At 45.7% G+C, this 20,767-nt stretch overlaps 1 protein-coding gene across 1 annotated transcript in view; it reads left to right on the forward strand.

Annotated features, from left to right (window-relative positions):
* Nucleotides 1-210: 210 nt before the first annotated feature.
* NR5A1 (nuclear receptor subfamily 5 group A member 1) overlaps nucleotides 211-20,767 on the forward strand; it is a 441,357-nt gene continuing 420,800 nt past the window's right edge. The window contains exons 1-2 of the mRNA XM_078641831.1: nucleotides 211-264; nucleotides 17,169-17,299. Of these exons, the coding sequence (XP_078497957.1) occupies nucleotides 230-264; nucleotides 17,169-17,299 (166 nt within the window). The 5' untranslated portion in view covers nucleotides 211-229. The remainder of the gene's footprint in view (nucleotides 265-17,168; nucleotides 17,300-20,767) is intronic.

The following is a 20,767-nucleotide window of genomic DNA, read 5'->3' on the forward strand; positions in this document are numbered from 1 at the left end:
CTGTATAATGAAAAAGACATAAAACTCTTTATCTTGCCTGGTCGCCGCCGGTACATATATTCGGCCCCCGCGGGGGTCTGCTCGCAGACAGGCACACCCGCGCGCGCACAGCGGCGGGCATGGACGCCCCCGGGCTGGCTCACTGGCCGGGCTCTTGGCACGGGTGGGCATCCGAAGGTGTCTAAAGACCCACGCAGAGGGGGCTCGTTTACGGCATCGAACCTGAATTATGCGGCAGAACCCACATTTATTTAACCCCAAAAGGTAATGCGGTGTTTCCGAATCCCGCGGCGCTAAAACTGTATAGGCGAAGCGGAAAACTTTTATTTTCTTACTATTATTTTAACAAATCAACTATTCTACGATCATTCTGGGCTAGAAAAAGAAGCCGAGAAACTTTTACTGCAAATTGAGGGTGGGAAGAACAGGGGACGAATGATTTGTGTTGCACATACATACATTCCTGGGGGTGGTTCTCGTAATGTCATCTGTGTGCCAACAAGACGTGTTCGGAGTCTATTTGCCAGCTCAACGAAATTAAAGAAAAATCCAGAGGTGTTTACACCCAATCCTTGTTTTTAAATTCGACTTAAAATTCACAGTAGGTTTTAAACATTGCTATATTGTTTCTGTGATTAATGGAACGGGGCTGTCCCACACGCATCTGTAAACATGCACACAGACTGACACACATGGAGCAGATGAGAAAAACTCGCAGGGCATGACAGCACAAACATGTACATACACATATGTACAGACAATGCCACACTAGTAACACGTACACACAAAAACATCTCTAAAGATATATAAGAAGACACATAGACAGCACGCACAAGTAACGCACGAGGTTCGAGCGCAAAAAACACACGTAATATTACACCAATGTGATTGATGTGACGTAACTGTGTGTCCACGTTTCACGCGGTTTCATCGTTTGGTACCAACGCACTCGTGTGTAAATATGTATATTATAAATATGCATCACATATTATGTCGATGTGATACACGCACGGCATCAATTCGTGTGCTTCGTATTATTATATATTTTGACAATAGTAATAATATAATGAAATCTCATGTCATTTATTATAATTGCTAAACATTATAATGTATAATGTAGCGTATTCAAAATAGTGTAAAATATATATTATTGGCGACCCTAGTAATAATAAACTGTCATTATTCATTAATATTACAGACATTATTATTTCATTGTAATTATTACTACCGAGCCTACTTGTGACAAATGATGCTACTAATAAGAATAATATAGTTTCATTATTTACAGGTCACTTTGAGTTGCGGAGCCCCCAGTACCGTGGCCTTATTTATCCCTAAGTGCAGTTATTTTTTTTTTCAATAAACATGGCGGTGTTTGTACGGGATTATCCTACGAGACAGAACCGACGCCCCTGTTCTGTCCCCGTGTATTCCTTAAATCCAGAACAGACGAGAACCGCGCCTATCCCGGCTGCAAAGAATCTCTGCTAGCGGGGGGCGTCCACCGAGCCCCGGGAGGCCCCGGCCTCCTCCGGTGCCGAAGACGAGGAGGTACGGAGAAGACTCAAGGTCACCGCCCGAAGGTCGGAGCTTCGGCAATTACAATCTGGGAATATACACAGAAGGAAAGAAGAAGTTGACGCTTTGGAAAAGTAAATATTAACGAAGAGCGCGAAAGGCATCTTTTTAAAGGTTTTGAAGTCGAAAAAAGAAAAAGAAAATGGCAGGTAAAATGAAAACAAACTAAATCACAGACAAATAGTGTTACACGTTCTGTCGAAATAACAAAGATTAAAAACGACACCAAAAAACTACCCGCGCGAAAACTATTTTCCAATCTGAAAATTGAAATGTAATTTTAAAAAACTCAAAGTTATAGAATTAACCTAATCCTAACGAAAGAAAACAGCGACATGTGCAAAATAAGGTTTGCAAAACGAGGGCGTGGCGCAGGTTTACGCATCCTTAAAGTAACATTTCAAGACGAGGTGCAGTTATATTAAAATGGGAAGCTATATTGCAATCATTTTAGAACTCAGACTAGCGTTTAATATGCAAATACATATGTGTTGCATGTTTCTCCTATGTATAATTTCAGAATCTATCCAGTTCTTTATGCCGCAAGGAAGTTTATTTAAAATCAATCTGCCCACGGCCCGCCCCTCAAACCTTCCAAAAGTAATCTTCGTAGAAAATTATTTATGGCTGTGTCTGGCACAGAAAACATTTGGAGACCGTGCACCCCCCTTTCAGCCCCCGTCCTATCTCTCCGGAAAGAGAAGGTCAACAGTGGACGCATTTTAATTTCCATGTATTCATTTGCTTGGCATTTTCACATGATTATTTTGCAGTTGTATGCTGGGATAAAAACAGTATTTTATATTTGGCAAAACAAATACACTGAAAATGTGGGATTAAAGCGTGCGGTGTCTCTAAATATATTCAAAAATCCTGCAACTTTATTTTACACTAATTCGTTGTCAATAGTACTTCCCCCGAAAACTCAAAAAGCAGATTTCGGAATCTATGAATGTGCCCGTTATTTGGGCGCATTTTGCCCAAGCTGTAAATATCTATGAGGTCTTCAAAGCGCAATTAATTGCGTGAGAGTGGACGCAGAGCGTTTCTATAAAATTAGATTGTACGAATTACCTAGAATTATGGATAGAAATGTTCCAAGGCCCCAATACTAAATTCATAACCAAAAAAAGCTGAAAAACTAGAGCGACAAAAATTGAATTTGGAATCTGCCCGAGTTCTTTTTTCTCGTGGGGGTTCAGCCAGTTCCCTCGTCCCATTCCAATCCAGTTTTTCTACTGCACGATGTAGTGCCTTGAACCCCGCCACTGGTACCCTTTTTTCCGGCTTGTGTGTCCTTCCGCCGAACCAATAGTCCGTCTCAGTTTTTATGGAAACCCTCCCGTCTTCCCCAGAATGTCTTCCTGTAGAGAATGTCGTTTTTGTTATTTTTAGAGCATTGTTTTCGAGAACCGAGAGCCTCTCGGGCCGTACAGCGGCCCCGGGGGGCCCATGCAGTGCGGGTGAAGGGGAGAGCCGGGCAGGGGGTCCCCGGTGCCTCACTCAGGACGCCGCATACATTGGTGTCCGGGGCAGCCATGGGGCGGTCCCATCCCTGGTTATGGGAATGTGAAGGGTGCGTTGGGGGCGGGGCGGGGCGGCTGGAGAAAGTTGCCGGGCTGCCAACTTTGTACAGCGGGGGCAGATGCAACTTGGCCTGAGTCCGCGTCCCTCCCTCGTGAGGAGAGAGCGCGAGCCACAGATGAACAGGGAGCGCCGAGCTAGAGCCGGGCCAAGGCTCTGGCATCCCCAGAGAGCCCGAGCCGGGCCAAGGCTCTGGCATCCCCAGGGACCGCCGAGCTCGAGCCGGGCCAAGGCTCTGGCATCCCCAGAGAGCCCGAGCCGGGCCAAGGCTCTGGCATCCCCAGGGAGCCCGAGCTCGAGCCGGGCCAAGGCTCTGGCATCCCCAGGGAGCCCGAGCTCGAGCCGGGCCAAGGCTCTGGCATCCCCAGGGAGCCCGAGCTCGAGCCGGGCCAAGGCTCTGGCATCCCCAGGGAGCCCGAGCTCGAGCCAGGAAACACGTGGCATGGCAACCATGAAACACACATTTTGTAACAATGTGATAAAATATCTTCAACATAAAAAATAAGTGTATTTTTTTGACATGCGAAACCGAGTACATCGGATATCAGGGCAGTGAGAGGCATTTATGAAAAGTCGTGGCATTTAAAGGTGAACGTAGAAACAACCCTGCCCCGGCCACTACAGCGCCATTACTGAACTAGAAGCAAGGCCACTGTATGTGCTACACCAAATAAAAATAAATAAATGCAATAAATAAATTAAAAAAAACTCCTGGACTATATCCTCACTCTACATTATACTCGGAGCAGCATTATAGTGTAACAAACTCACTCGGCCTGAACTCACTTTTCGAAAGTGCTCTCCTACGTGATAATGAAGAAAGGAGTTTCAGTGAAATAACATCTTTGGCCAAGATCACACAGTTTGGTCAATTCGGAAGCTGGGAGTGATTCCCTCCCCATTGTGCCATTCAGCCACAGGTGTGCTCTCTGTCTCCCAATGCATCATGGTCACTGCTTTGCGCGTGTGTTGTGGTTCGAGCGGGTGGCGTGTAGAGCCCATGTGAAAGCTCGGCTCGTTTTGGGCTTGGCAGTCCAGGCGGACCTCGAGCCGGGCCAACAGCCACGCGCCAGGCTCATGCTAAGCTCGAGCTTTCAGCATCCCCCCTCCTCACCCCCATCTCCATCCTATGGGCAAAAAGGCACGACCTTGTTAGGGGCGCAACGGGTGAACGGTTCAACTCTCAAAGGCAAGGGCAGTGCCCACTTCCGCTTGTGATGCACCAGGGGACACATTTTCACACCTTTAAACAAAGACGCCCCAGGGGCTCCAGTCTGTCTGCCGTCATTTTCGAAATTGAAGCGTCTGATCAGTTTTCCAAAGATCACGGTGAAGACGGGGCCAGCCCAGCCATCCATCTTCCCCAGGTCTGTAAATTAAACACCATTAGATTGAGTATTATTAGAGTTGGTATTCATAGCGCTTAGAAGCGACAGAAGTGTGATCGGAAGTGCTATATTCAAACTTATTGTTACTTTGACTCTCTTAGTCTGGTTACCTTGGTGACACGGACTTCTGGACATCGAGAACATCCCACGGACCCCCTCCCCACACAGGTGACTGGGGTCGACAGGGACATTATTTTTTTTCCAGCGAGCAGAGTCCAAAGCCCAGACTCACTATCACTGCACCAGGATCGAGAAGACATATCTTGGGACGAGTGAACGGGAGCTGCAAAGTACAGTAGAGAGGGTTTTTTTGGGGCGTTTAATCGATTTGTGCAGAGACGAAAATTGTCTTATTTGTTTCAGAGAGCGTGAAGCGGCGGTGACATCCGGCTTTCCTGCAAGAACTCAGTTCCAAGGGAAGGGACTGAGAAACCCAAAGCGACTTTCGGAGGATTTTGTAGATCTGTGCCTGCAATAAAAAGGTATAAAATCCACCCCAAATTGAAAACTGCAGTTATTTACTCTGTAAGTAGCTTAGTTGCTGTCTTTTACTTACTTCGGTGCGCTATATAAGAGTGAATAACACGTGAATTCAATTACGCGTTTTAATGGTTTAAATAAGTTGTTAAATATTACATTTTTTAAATTCTAAATGTATACTTTGTATTTGCTTTTGTTCTCGGGTTCTGGCTTTGCTACCATTAAATACGGGTGTTACCCCTTTTGATATGTTGCCCTTACCTCGTGTCCTCCTTTCGTTGCCTCTCGAACGTCTGCGCAAAACACAAATATCCAATTTGCTGCACATTGTGCGTGGCTAGCGAAATCATAACCCTTGCTGCACATTCTGCCTGGCTGGTGTAAGTTTACCCCTTGCTTTACGTTCTGCGTGGCTAGTGTATTTTTTTTTTACCCCTGTTGCTCCTTCTGCCCCTTTAGTGTATGTTTACCGCTTGCTGAACATTTTGCCCGTTTAATTATTTCCCCCCTTGCTGTAAATTCTGCCCGTTAGTGTATTTTTACCCCTCCCGCTGCAAATTCTGCCTGTTTAAAGTATCTTGCTCCTTGGTGCATTGTCTGCGTGGCTAGTGTATCTTTACACCTTCCACCACAGTCCGACTAGTATACCTTTACGTCTTGCTGCATAGGCTGCGTTGCTGTAGTATTCCCCCCCCCCCCCATACTGCACAGGCTGTGTGGCTATGCATTTTTACCTCTAGGTGCACATTCTTCGCTGTTAATCTATTTTTACCTCTTGCTATACTATTTGCGTGGCTAGTGTAATTTCCACTTGCTGCACAGTAAGCGTCGCTTAGGTATTTTTACCCGTAACTGCACATTGTACCCTCACTGCACATTCTGCGTGGCTAGTGTATTTTGTCTCTTTTTGTACAGTGTGCGTCGCTAGTGTTGTTGCCTCTTTCTCTACAGTCTGCGTAGATAGTGTATTTTACCTCTTGTTGCCCATTCTGCCCGGCTAGTGTAATTTACCACTACCTCACCTGCCCATTCTGCACGGCTACTGTATTTATTTCTCTGTGCTGCACAGTCAGCGTGCCTAGTGCCTTTTTTTAAACTCTTGTTGCAGTCTGTCTGGCTAATGTATATTCATCCATTGCACTTGTTCTACCTGTTTAGTGTATTCTTACCTCTTGTTGCCCAATGTGCCCGGCGAGTGTATTTTTACCACTACCTGCTTATTCTGCTTGGCTACTCTCTTTTCTCTGTATGCTGCACTGTCTGCACGCCTATTGTATTAGTAACCTTGCTACACAGTCTTCCTGGCTATTGTGTTTTTTTACCTCCTGCTGCCCATTCTGCCTGGCTAATGTATATGTATCATTTGCTGTGCATTCTTCCTGGTTAGTGTATATTGCCATTTGCTGCCCATTCCGCCTGGCTAGTGTAATTGTACCCCTTGCTGCACATCCTGCCTGCTTAGTGCATAGCTTCCATTTTCTGCACATTCAGCCTGGTTAGTGTATGTTTTACCCCCTGCTGCACATTATGTCCATCTAGTGTATATCTATAATTTGCTGCATATTCTGCCTGGCTAGTGTAATTATACCCCTTGCTGCACAGTCTGTCTCGCTAGTGTAGTTTAACTTACCGCTGTACATTATGCCTGGCTAGTACATTTTTACTTCCAGCTGCACATTCTGCCTGGCTAGTAACTTCCCACTGCACATTCTATCCGGTGAGTGTAGTTGTACTTTTCGCTGCACATTCTGCCTGGCTAGTGTATTTTTACTTCCCGCTGCACATTCTGCCTGGCTAGTGTATTTTTACTTCATGAAGCACATTCTGCCTGGCTAGTGTATTTTTACTTCATGCTGCACATTCTGCCGGGCTAGTGTATATCTACCACGTGCTGCACATTCTTCCTGGCTAGTATATATTTGACATTTGCTGTATACATGGCCAACGGATTTTAACTCCCCACTGCACATTCTGACTAGCTGGTGTATATTTGACATTTGCTCCACATTCTGTCTGGCGAGTGTATTTTTGCTTCCCGTTGCACATTCTGAATGGCTAGTGTTTGTTTGCGATTTGTTGCACATTATGTCTGGCTTGTGTAGTTTTACTTCATGCTGCATTTTGTTACTGGCTAATGTATATTTGCCATTTGCTCCACATTCTGTCTGGCGTGTGTATTTTTGCTTCCCATTGCACATTCTGCCTGGCTAGTGTTTGTTTGCAATTTGTTGCACATTATGTCTGGCTTGTGCAATTATACTTCATGCTGCATTTTGTTACTGGCTATTGTATATTTGCTGTTTGCTGCACTTTCTTACTGGCTTGCATATTTTTACTTCCTGCTACACATTCTGCCTGAGGTGTGTAGTTTTACATCTCGCTGCACATTCTTCCTGGCTAATGTATATTTGCAGTTTGCTGCACATTCTTCCTCCTGCACATTCTGCCTGGCTCGTGTATATTTATCACTTGCTGCACATTCTTCCTGGCTTGTGCATGTTTGCCATTTGCTGCATATCCTTCCTGGTTAGTGTATTTTCACTTCCTGCTCCACATTCTGCCTGCCTAATATATTTTTACTTCCTACGGTACATTCTTCCTGGCGAGTGTATGTTTCCCATTTGATGCACATTCTGCCAGGCTCGTGTATTTCTTACATCCTGCTGCACATTCTGCCTGGCTAGTGTATTTTTACTTCCTGCTGCACATTCCGCCTGGCTATCGTATGTTTCCCATTTGCTGCTTTCTGCCTGGCTAGTGTATGTTTGCCATTTGCTTGCCTGACTAGTGTATTGTTACTTCCTGTTTCACGTTCTGCCTGACTAGTGTAGTTTTACTTTCCGCTGCACATTCTGCCTGGCTAGTGTATGTTTGCCATTTGCTGCACATTCTGCCTGGCTAGTGTATGTTTGCCATTTACTGCACCTTCTGCCTGGCTAGTGTGTGTTTGCCATTTGTTGTGCATTTTTCCTGGCTAGTAACTTCCTGCTGCACCTTCTGCCTGGCTAGTGTATTTTTACTTCCCGCTGCACATTCTGCCTGGCTAGTGTAATTTTACTTCCAGCTGCACATTCTACCTGGCTAGTGTATTTTTACTTCCCGCTGCACATTCTGCCGGGCTAGTGTATTTTTACTTCCCGCTGCACATTCTGCTTGGCTAGTGTATTTTTACTTCCCGCTGCACATTCTGCTTGCCTAGTATATGTTTATCATTTGCTGCACATTCACGCAGGCTTGTGTGTTTCTTGCAGCACTCGCTCGCCCTTGTCGCGACAGTGCCATTCCTAGTGTTTTCAGCCCTTTGCTTTCACCCTCTTTCGACCCCCCCTGAGTTTCCTGATTGAAACTCGAGCCCATTCTGAGGGGCCTGTAAAACATTCAGACTGATCTGTGTTTACATTCATTTGGCGCCAGAATAACGTAGTAATTAATGATGTGATTCAGGCTGAGGGTTCCTGAAATCAGCAGGTATAGGACGGAGAGGCGCAAAAAAGCCTGGTAAGGCTCTGGGTAAATATTGGGGTGATTTTCTTTGGTGTCCTGGTTTGCATCTGCCCACACAGTGTCTTTTAACCCTAGTATTTTTTTGCATCACGTACAGTTGTATTTTCAGCGCTACAGAGTTTTGTAGCCAATTCCCCCTGAGGTACGTAATAATTCCGCTTCTGTTAGACTGGCAAGAAGTACCCCGGTCTGTCATGGTGTAAGCAGGCATTACCAATGGTTAGTTATACTTGTCCCGGTCTCTCACCCCACAAATCCTCCCCCGAGAGAAAACTAGCCTTCTGGCCTTGATGCTGTAATATCCCAGGCTGGACCACTGCCAGTGTGCACCTCTCTTATCCAGTCTGGGGAATTTAATACAGTGGCATGAACAAAGAAGGAACGAGCTATCTCTCTCTCTCTCTCTCTCTCTCCCCCCTCTCTCCCGCTCTTTCTTTCTCTTTCTCTTTCTGTCTTTCTTTCCCTCTCTCTCTCTCTCTCTCTCTCTCTCTCTCTCTCTCTCTCTATCCCCCTCCCCCGCTCTCTCTCTTTTTCACCCCTCCTTCCACCTCTCTCTCTCCCTTTTTCTCTCTCTCTTTCTCTCTCTCCCTCCCCCTCCCCCTCTCCCTCCCCCTACCTCCCCCCACCCTCTCTCTCCCTCTCTGTCACGCCTCCCACGACCCCCTCTCTTTCTCTCTCTCTCTCTTTCATCCCCCCCTCTACATATCAAATGGGAACTGGGAGCCTACAATACAGCAACTTCAAATGCCACCCATTGGAACCTATGCTTTGCGGCACAGTGTCACTCATTGGGTGTGAGCCTCACTCATATGAGCACAATCTCACTCGTTGCTAGTAACTCTCACTCTTTTGAGCACAATCTCACTTATTGAGTGTCAAATGGTGAATTTCACTTTGTGAAGTACGGTCTCCTTTTTCTGGTACAAAGCTCATGGCCTGGAGCACTATCTCACTCGCCGCAAGGGCTGGCCTCGTCCACCTGCAGAAAGCGAAACCCTCCTGTTCGCAGAGTGACCGTTTCCTGTTAGTTTCCTTGTGAATATTCCTCGGGGATATCCGGGGAGCCTGCTTTGGTGTTTCTACGTGGAAGAACGCCGAGTGATCGTGACTCCCTTTGCATGGTTTTATTTCCTGCAGCACAGCCTCGCCCCTGCTGTTCTCTTCTCACAGGTAGCTGGGTGCACATCCGGACTCGCTGAGTGTAAATCTTACTTCTTAGGGGACAGACTCCCTCAGCGAGTTTGGATCTCACACGAAGGAGTACATTATTGCTTCCTTGGTGCAAGAAGCACAACTCAGATGCCACTCGGAGCCCGTGGGTGGGATCACAACTCAGCAGAGCACGCACTCACGAATGCTGCACGAGGAACTTGATCGATGTACGTGAACTCACACTTTAGAGGAAACCCGAACTCTTTGTTTGCAAGTCTCACACCATGGAGCATGACCTCTGATAGGGAAATACTGGCACCTTCCCAGGAGCAAATGAATGAAACTCTCCAGACACAGCAGGTTTGCTCAGAAACAGAGCGAAATGTATTTTGTTGGTACCAAACGCATGCATCATTGCTAATTAGCAAGGAAGAAGTCAGGTCTCCTGCCTTAGGGGCTCTCGGACTGCTTCTTCCCAGAGTTGCTGGTTTCTGAGTGCTATGTACGTTTAGTAATGCCATGTCAGCGGAACTAGAATAAGGCACCAAGCCAAATATGGCTGACAGGGATGTGTAAGATCTGCACCATGCCAATTATATACCTCACTAAATGGAGGTGAGTCTCACACCTCAGTACACATTCCTGATAATTGATTAAGAGTTTTACTCCTCAGGGTCATATCCACTAGTATGATTCTCATCCTTTGAAACCCCACGGACTCAAACTTAGTGCCACACCTTGAAGGACAGTCGCGGTCTAAGTGTTGGACTCACTCACATTGTTACTTTGATGCCTAGTCTCCCCCACTGGGAGCTGGGTGCAAAGGTTAAAGTTCCTTCCCACTGTCTGTACATTCGTCTGACAGCCGGGAGCATAGAACCAAGGCTCACACATTGAACCACGGTCTCACGCATTAGGTGTGAGGCTTGTGGTTTGTAGAACAATCCTTATCAGACAGTGGGTCTGCACGCGCTCACACGTGGTCTGAGGGGTATTGAATTGATGCCAAGCCAATACTGAGACATGGGATAAAGGAAGCAAGACTTGGATCACCATCTGAAGTTTCTACAAAAAAAATCAAGAGTTTCATCTGTGACAAGAAATTGGAGCTTCATGAGTGGAAAGGCGTGTCATTCAGAAACACACTGCGAAAAATAGGCCAACCCATGGTTGTCAATGGTGGCAAAAGGCGGGGGACCAATGATAATGTTATTTCAGATCAGTGGTAGAGTAACAGTATGGCTTCCGCCAATGGAACAATCCAAATATATGCAGCACAATAGCCTTCCATCACTGAGACCAGAAGCATCTCATGCTTATAGTATTTTTGAAAGTGTCAAGCACCAGGCCCTGATGGTTTACCAAATTTTTAAATCTAGTAATTAAATCTGAGCCTTAGGCTGAACTGGTCGCGTCAGTGTACAAATACTGCTTATTGCCGTTAAGTGTGCCGATGACAGGGGAGGGTGTGTAATTCTTCTCTTGTAGTTACAGGCCAGAGAAAATCTCCATCTTCATGTCAAATTAGAACTCTGGCGGACAATCCTAATACACTACGCATACGTCGCAACAAAAGTGAAGGATTTTCTTCCACCCACCTCGCTGCAAAAGCCTGGAACAAGCTCCCCTTTCACCCACAGACCTTATCCTCCTTGTTGTAAGTCAGAACAGGACTCAAGACCTGCTTATTCGAATGATCCCGGCAGAAGCAGCCAGCAGCGCCTGGATACCCTCACGGATGATTAGCTGCACTTTACACATCCATCTGGATTGGATTGGAGAAACTTACTTTGTTTCATCATATTGATTGGTCCTTTAGTCAAGCCTTGATCCTTAATGTCCAGGTTTGAGTATTCAATGATGATGGATGTGTTATGTTAGGTGACCCTGGTCCAAATGCAAAGAAATTGAATTGGGAGGCATTTTTCAAAGGATTTGTTCCGGTGTACACAGACTATTCAAAACTTGATGGCTCACTTAGATTCGGGCCACCTGTGCCGGGCCAAATATCTGGCAGCATTACAATAGATGCCAATTTACAAAGGGATCGTGTTCAAAGATATGTGCGTCTGCCGTAAACCAGGCAGGGAAAGTGACCGTTCTCCCTTAGACTGATCCAGTGGAGTCCTCCTTGGTCCTTCAGACCTAGGGCTGCCAATTTGTTGACTCTATTGCGATTTTGCCAGACAAGACCACTCGGTTGGTGGTTTTTCCTTTCTTGCAGCAAAAACATGGAATATGTTGCCTCCTTATAAACAGCCATTTCAGATCGTTTGAAGTTTTGTAAAACTCTTTACCGCGGTTACTGAAGTTTGATGAGTGCTGCTCGTATTTGTAATCTCCTAGGTGATAGCACTGTAGACTGCCATCTCTTTACCGATGTCTTTGTTTCTTTTGGTATCATGAATCTAAAAGCAGAAGCTAAAAGACTGGTGTCTTAATAAGTAATGATTACAAATGATTGCTAGCTATCAAATGTAGCTATGGGTATATGACAGAAACATACATGCTTGATCGCCAAGCATTATGGTTAGTATCCCTAACTGCAACGAATCCAAAACGCCTCAGCCAGGCTCATATTGGACATCCCGCGTAAAGAACACATCTCTGGTCACCTGAAAAACCTCCACTGGCTCCCCGTCAATAAGAGGATCACTTTCCGGCTCCTAACCCACGCACACAAAGCACTCTACGAAATCGGACCAGAATGCCTCAACACACGACTGTCCTTCTACACCCCCTCCCGCCAGCTACGATCTTCCAACCAAGCCCTTGCCATTGTACCTCGCATCAACAAAACCACCATGGGAGGTAGATCCTTCTCCTACCTGGCAGCTAAAACCTGGAACTCACTTCCCACTCACCTTCGCCTTACCCAGAACCACCTAGCATTCAGAAAGCAACTTAAAACGTGGATATTTGACAAGTAATCCCCCACCCCTCCTTAAGCGCCTTGAGACCCTCTGGGTATGTAGTGCGCTATATAAATTCTCTGACTTGACTTGACTTGACTAACTGGTGGAGACAAGATTGTCTTTAACTGGCTGCTTGTATCACTGTTGGTCTTCCAGGTTGGTAGCTAGATACTCCATTTTTTGCTATTAAATTAGAATAAATTACTATTCATTTTTTACCGTAGGCCAAGGATGAGGTTGTTTTTGCCCTCACACCAATTGGGTCACATGGCTCCTTGAATAGACTTACCAGTTCTGCACCTATGCACTTTAGCACTGCTGTATGTATGTATGTATGTGGTATTTCCATAGCACAATCCTAGCCAAAGAGGCAGTGGGGTACTACACATGGTCCAACGCAAGCATACAGTCAACAAGTGCTGTGAGAGGTCGCTGATTGTTGGATTGCTACTGCAAAGGGATGTGCCTTCAATTTTTCCTGAATTGGAGCAGAGTTGGGACGGTCCTGATGGAAACAAGGATGTTGTTCTAGATTTTGGTTGCACAGATGGAAAAGGCCTCCTGCCTTTCTTTGTTTCATGTTTTACACTTCTTAGGCGCCAGTCTGTTGGTGGTCTGGTGAGATGGGCCAAGAGTCACCCAAAATGGTTCGCTAGACTGGAAGATAAGCGGTGTGCCGATCATTATGTCTTTATAAATGATGCAGCTGGTTTTGAAGATGGCGCTGGCTGGCACGAAAAAAAAATTGAGTATTGTTAACTGCAAAACCATTTAACCCCGTCCCTGCTGCCGTCGGCTGTTGGCCGTCGCGAGCACTACCTCGCTGGGGCTGCGAACGTCCAACGGCAGACGCGGCCCGCCCATTTCGCGGAACTGCCGCACTGCCGTGAAATCGCGGCCACGGCTAAGGGGTTAATGCTTCAGCAATTTTCATTTCACAGATTTCCAGAACCTTAGAAATTGTACATCGTCCAATAAATTGCTGTGTATGAAATATTTTTATCGATTCCCTTACTTGCAATCTGCATATTGAACCCCCCATAGTGCCTCAAAAAGGATATTGCCAAATGGGCTTAGTTCAGATACTCAATGCTTTAATCTTCAGTTATTGTGGAAAGAGATTTCACTGTCATTACACATGGTGGTGCATTATGGACCGATGGAAAAACTAGGGAATATGAAAGGAGACTTGTAGGACAACCCTTTAGGATTATGGACCTGATTTCGATATTTGACTGTGAACTGGGTCCAAAAATTATATTTTAGAAGGCCAGCGCAAGATGCATCCATTTTTGGATTAAAGCATTGTGTAACAAGCATTAATACTTTACCTGAACAATTGATGAAGAACGTGTTATATTACATTTATATTTCTCTTGTGTTTGTGAAAGCTGCTTGGGGTTATCTCAAAATGACATTTAATATTCAGGAAAGACTGATTTTCTTCAAAAGTGCATTTTATTAAACAGTGTTTTAAATGGACAGATATTTCTAAAGGGAGCATATTTTAAATTAACAAACAACAGATGTTTACCTGTACTGCTCCATTACATATGTATGTCCTTTTAAAGCACCGTAATCAAAATCATTATAGGTGGGAATAGTGCCAACATTACCATTAAAAATGAACAAACGAAACAATGTAGCTTGTATGCATGCGTATTTAGAAAACCTTCGGCACTGGTAATATGTCAATGCATTTCATATAACAGTTTAGAAAATGGATTGTGACATTGCTTCCCACTTGGTCCTTTATTTGGTTGAATGAGGGGAAAATGCATTTTACCTGGGGTGGCTCCTCTGTAATGGGAGAGGAGCGCCACCCGCCCTGCTAAAACAGGGAAAATAAAATAATAATAAATGCATTTTATTATCATTTTATTTTAGCATGTCGCACAGCTGACTACGCGAGACTTCAGCGGGGTGACGATAGGCAATCCTGTTTGGCAGGCATAGCAGAGAGAGGAGTGGTGGACACTTTTAAGTGCACATGTCTGTTAGGCTGGGCGTTTAGGCCGGCCAAACATACATGCGCGCTTAAGTTTCTCCAACCTAGGAGTGTTGCACAGCCGGATTGGAAAAACACCACAGGCTCCAATGCACTGTTTGAGCAGCAAACAAATCTGCTCAGACCAATCCCAGCGCTTCTCTCATGCTGGGAATATTATAGAATCGATGGGCTTTTGCATCTAGTAGCCTGCACAGTCGGAGTTCAGGATCGGAGGAGGGAAGCAAGGTGGCGGTAAGTGTAATTTTAATTATTTTTAAGTGTGCATTTAGTTTTGGTTGTATTTCCCCCGACCCGCAATTATAGCAGCCGCCACTGCACTTTACCTTTGGATTTGTGGATAGGTAAGAGGGTGTGATGGCTCAGTGACTCAAATGACTGCTGAGAAATATGCAGTGATCTGCAGTTCGCGTATTTGAACCGTCGCAAAGCTAACTCAACCTTTTATCCTTTCATGGCCAGTAAACTGAGTGTCAATACATTGGGTAACAGCAACAGCTGTTATTTACAGCACCTAGAACACTTAAATGGCTATTTGGCTTAGTATTGCTGATTTACATATGTCTGGGATTTTAGACCTTTTTTTAAATTCTTAGTTTCATGTTTTTTTTATTATTAAGCAAAGTATTACAATTGTATATGAAAACACTTGTGTATCTTTGTTCTTGTGCTGCACAGATCTCAGTCGTTCCAGTACAGTGTTACCCCTTCAATCCTAGGGTGCGGACCTACAAGTATGGGGTACTTTCCCCTTGCTGGGTTTTATGCATTTCTCTCGTGCCAGAGTCTCCCTCGTGCAGTGCCTGTCTCACTCCTTAAAGTGACGTTGTAACCATCTAGTCAGAACCTCAAGGTTTGACACATAATCTCACTCACTTTGTCCCCAACCCAATACTTAGGGGCTTATATATGAGAGGCTTGCGCTGCCAGAGAGTCCTTTTTTTGACACACTGGTGGCGGCGCAAGCTGCACAATCATATCTACGAGGAGACGCAAAGTCAGCCTGTGTGGCATCAAAGATATGGAGTAAGACAAATAAAGCACCGCACGTTGCTGCCTTGGCTTACTCTGTGACCAAGGGGACGTTCCATGGGTGTTGCAGTGGGTTTTCTCACACAACATCCATGGATTTTGATGTTGACCCATATTTACTTAATCTCGTAAAACCTTACACCTACCCAGAGCAGGCGAAACAAGGAGAAATCATTTTACTTTTCGTCGTTTTTCCTCTGCAGCACATGGAAAGAGGAAAACGCCTCTTGGAATTGTTTTTGTGCACGAAGGTGTCCCTTCCTGCACAAAAACATTCCTGCCTGCTTGGTGCAAGGGTGCCTACATTGGCACTAGGCAGCAAATTGAGCACTAGCGCAGAGGGAATGGAATACACCCTGTTTTAGAAATACAGAGCTTTCCTGCCCTTTCACATTTGCATGGGGCAGCGTCGCAAGAAGACTTGTGGCACTGCCCTATGCCAGTTTCTCATACATGAGACCGTTAAACTGTACAGCTCATGAGTCTACATCTCACTGCATTAAGCACATGTCAGTCACAGGGTGTGAGACTCATTGCTTGGGTCACCGAGTCACTGTACCACTGTCTCACTTGTTGGGTGTGATCCTCACTCCTGGGAGCACAGTGTCACTCCGGTGCATTTTCATTAGCCCCACTGTCAAGTACAGAGCCTCTAAACTGGGATCCGCCCGTTTTGTGTTGAAATAAAAATGTCGGTTAAAAAACAACAAACAAACACCAATGGTGTGTTAGGTGGATCCAGAAGAAAAGCCACTTCCAAATAGCTCTATTTTAATACATTGTATGTAATGTAAGACTTATCCTGAAAACGGACATGAAACCGCCCCATATGTTGGCCTCACAGAATGGGTTACTGTATGTATCAATGTTCAATATAAAAAAATAGAGTGCGAATTAAAAAAAATAGATATTTGACAATATTGCGGCTTTACCAACAGTCATGTTTTAATGAGGAACTAAACATTAAATACACATATTACAATACATTACAAAAAGAAGCAGTAAAAAATACAGACAACAGGAGGAGAAGACGTTTGTAATTTTTTTTGTGGGGGGGTGTTTGGGAGCGGGGGGTTAGAACTGCCCTTCAAAGCATCCGGCAGTGTCCCGACCTGCCCTGCCCTCTGTGGTCTTCTCTGATCTATCTCTCCATTAATAATCCAGCCAGCTGCAGCAAGCCTCCCCCACCCACGCTCCAATCCCAGGACAAGATCTGCCTCCATGTCCTCAAGAATGGGCCCCGGGCAGCCAATCAGAGCCCCGCCCCCTGCCCATCCCTCGACCGAGCCATAAAACGAGCCCCGAGACTGGAGGAGGGCGGCTGCGCCTCTGATATCTGACAGCGGCCGCTGATTGGTGCGCTGGGCTGTCCTTCGAGGCCGGCTCCACCAGTGGCGCGAGGGCTGGGTGTAAATAGGAAGCCTGCAGGGAGGTTGCACATGGTACCCTGATAGTAGCCACCAGTGGCGAGGAGGAGCCGCTCACCATTATCTCTGGCCATTCTTTTTTGATTTTTTTTTTTACTAGGAATAGAAGAAAAAAAACGAGGAGATTGGCATCAAGGGAAGCCACCAGCACATCTCTTCAAATGCTCTCCAAGGGGGAAGTGGACTATTGCAGCGCTGGTGGCCAGGAGCAGACCCTGGACAACTCGAGTGGTAAGCGGATGACAGCCCTGGCGTGTCCCCCCTCTGCGCCCGGCGCGGCGTGGGTGCACGCGGCAGCACAGTGCACGCAACCACAGGCACCGCGCGCCTGCATACAGCCCACAACCCCGGGGGGCATGCACACACGACCCCTCGCACCGATGGGGGGCTCACGGCACCCCGCGGTACACGCGCAGCAGCAGCTTTCAGCACACCTTAGGCACCGCACAGAGCGGGAGTGCTCACGCACGACGGGGTGCATGTCACACCAGCTCATCACGCCGCACGAGAGCACTAATGCACCTCACGCGCGCACTCAAAAGCGTAGTGATAATCACTGAATCGTTAGCCACCTCAGTAGTTTAATGCTCATATATTTTTTAGTGTCAGCCACTCTGTATTGTAGTGTATCTTTCTATTACACACACATATATATATATATATATATATATATATATATATATATATATATATATATATGTGTGTGTGTGTGTGGATATATATGTGCATGGTATTGAATTATTTAAACACATGCACAAATACATATATATTTACTACATACGCGTATTTATATACATAAATGCATATTTAATTAAACATATTTATGTATATATGTCTCTATCAATACATGGCTTTATATATATTGATTATTCATAAAATGCCTGTCAGTGCGACTTTAGTTATGGTTGATATTCATTGTTTATAGAGAAAGTTTTTTCATTACAGATAATTTTGGCTTATTTGACGAATCCACAGAAGCTCTCTCTCTCTCTCAAAAAAAATATATATGTATACATATATACATATATATGTGTGTGTGCTCTAGCTATCAATCACGCTCTCCGCCTGTCACCTTTTCACTATGTATGCGTATGTTTGTATATATTATAGCTATCAACATACCTATATATATTTGCATAATCTATATGTTATGTGCATGTATATATCATAGATATCAATCTAGCACTCTATTTTTCTCTTTATATGCCTTCCTATAAGGCAGCGTTCTCTCTCTTTCTCTCTCTCTCTCTCTTACTCTCTCTCTCTCTCTCTCTCTCTATATATATATATATATATAAATATATATATATATATATATATATATATATATATATATTTATATATGTATATTTGTATATGCATGTGCATATTAGTGCTTTTAATTTGTTTTCGTATACAGGTGCAGGTGCGTGTGTGCGCAGAGCCTGTAGTGCACAGGCAGATAGAGTCTTATCTATTGCCTTAGGGGTAGTGATGACATTGAGAGGGTCCATCCGGGCATCTCCCAGGGTGTGACTCACACGGACCCTCGGCAGCCCTGTGACACCGCACTCAGGGCCTCTGCCTCGCGCAGACCTTTGAGCTTTCTGTGCACACCTCCCCTTGCGCGCGCGCAGCGCTCTTTCCATTCTACCCCTCAGGGCGCTTGCTCGGACGCTAAGGATGCGCAGTGAGTGGGCCCCTGGCCGCAGCCCCTGTGCTGCCCCCCGCCCCCTCCCCCCGCCTGCAGGTCTCTGCAGCACTGCACACTGGCATTATGAAGCACAGGACGGGTGTCCAGAGGGCAGAGGCGGCGCGTGGGGGCATCCTGGCACCTCAACACGGGGCACGCACTGGGCAGCAGCAGGCAGCCGTGTCCCCGCACATCTAGGCGCTGGGTGTTCTAGGTGCTTCAGTGCTCGTCTCCCTCGGACACTGATGATGTGTCGGCACTGTACAGTTGTCACGGCGCTGCTGCCGCACACACACCGGTGACCCTTGGACGTATGTGTACATCTTCCTATATTCGTATTATAGTGGGTCACACTTTCCTGTGATATACACCTGTCTGCGCGCGCCTTGAGCTGGCTTCTTGGCCTCCCAGGGAGGCGCGCGGGTTTCTGCATGGGATATTCGATCGAGGCGCTTTCAGGCTGCAGGCCAGGCTGGGGCAGACCCTGACACGGCCCCCTGCTGTGCTGTGCGGTCCTTGCCTCGGTGTATCATCATATTTCTAATAGCCGAGATTCCCCGTCAGATGCCCCGCGCAGCCAGGGCCACGGGGGTGTTTTCTAAATCCTATCTGGAAACAGAAAAGGCGACGACTCACCGTGAACACCCTCTCCCAAGGGACCCCCGCTCACGTTTTTGGGGCGTTCGGGCTGTGTGGGGGCGGTGGAGCAGTCGAATCAGACACGGCTCTGCCTTCTCCGCTCCCTCCTTTCCTAATTATCCATCACATTTATTTTTATTGAAAGGATATCAATACGAGTACCGGCCTGAAATCACGGCACGAAAAGCGCGCAGCAATCCCAGAAACACTCGGGCATCCATGGCAAGCGTGTGCCCCGGTGACCCGGATGCAACAGGTGCAGGGCTATAAAACATACCCTGTGCCCCTGCCAGTGGGCCCAGGGAGTGACGGGGAGAAGACTCGGCGTGGAATAGGTTTATCGCAAGATCTTATCTGCCCAATTCTAAAATTCCATCTTTGACCTGGAATAACAGACATAACATGCAGACATTGGAAATTGTGTTGTTTTTAATTTTCCGAAACGCAAGTTCCTGGGTCCACTTTACAAGACGTTTTTTTAAAAATATTTTTTAAATTATTTTTTTAGGAACCAGAAATTATCTATCTATCTATCTATCTATCTATCTATCTATCTATCTATCTATCTATCTATCTATCTATCTATCTATCTATCTATCTATCTATCTATCTATCTATCTATCTATCTATCTATCCGCAAGTGTGTATACACATATATGCATTTAAATATATATGTATTTATGTATATACACACACACACACACATACACGCAGAGACGCACAGTCAGACCGCACGTATTCTATGTGTGTGTGTGTGTGTGAATGGCTGCGACCAATGTGACGCAATTAGGCAATTCGTTCTGTACTATATAAACAGTACTATTCTGCAATTCAAATCATTTAAAATAACATATTTTCAGAAATTTGATAAATGTAAAAAACGTAGTATTGAGATGTCAAAATATTTACAAAATCTGCACTAGCAGTATATGCATCGGGGGAGGGGCTGGGCTTTTTTTTTTTGCACCTGGGGTGCATTTTTGCACCAGTGGGACACGGACTCATCGCTGCTTGCGCCTATTTTGTGTGCTTGTTTGCCAGTTGCGGTGCAGATGTGCGCACCTTACCTCGATGCACGTGTGTCCATGCAGACCACCAGGGCCAGGTGGGGGTGGAATTGTCGGACCTGCTGGCTGTGCGCAGAAGGAGGCTTCTGCATTGACAAGGTCCTTTTTTTTGTTCCTCCGCAAACCGTGCCACACTGAATACACATTTTTGCCTCCTGTTTTTGCTTGCCTCCCTGTCACGGTCTGCGTTTACTCTCATTATTTTTTTTATCTACTTTTTTTTTTTTTGCTTGATGGCTTTTGGGGCTGGCAGTTTCCCCAGGGGATGGCATATTTCACTGAACCCACATCTGTCTATGTACGAATGCGCCTGCCTGCAGC

The sequence above is a fragment of the Lissotriton helveticus genome, chromosome 5_1 (assembly GCF_964261635.1).
Source record: "Lissotriton helveticus chromosome 5_1, aLisHel1.1, whole genome shotgun sequence".
NCBI lineage: Eukaryota > Metazoa > Chordata > Amphibia > Caudata > Salamandridae > Lissotriton > Lissotriton helveticus.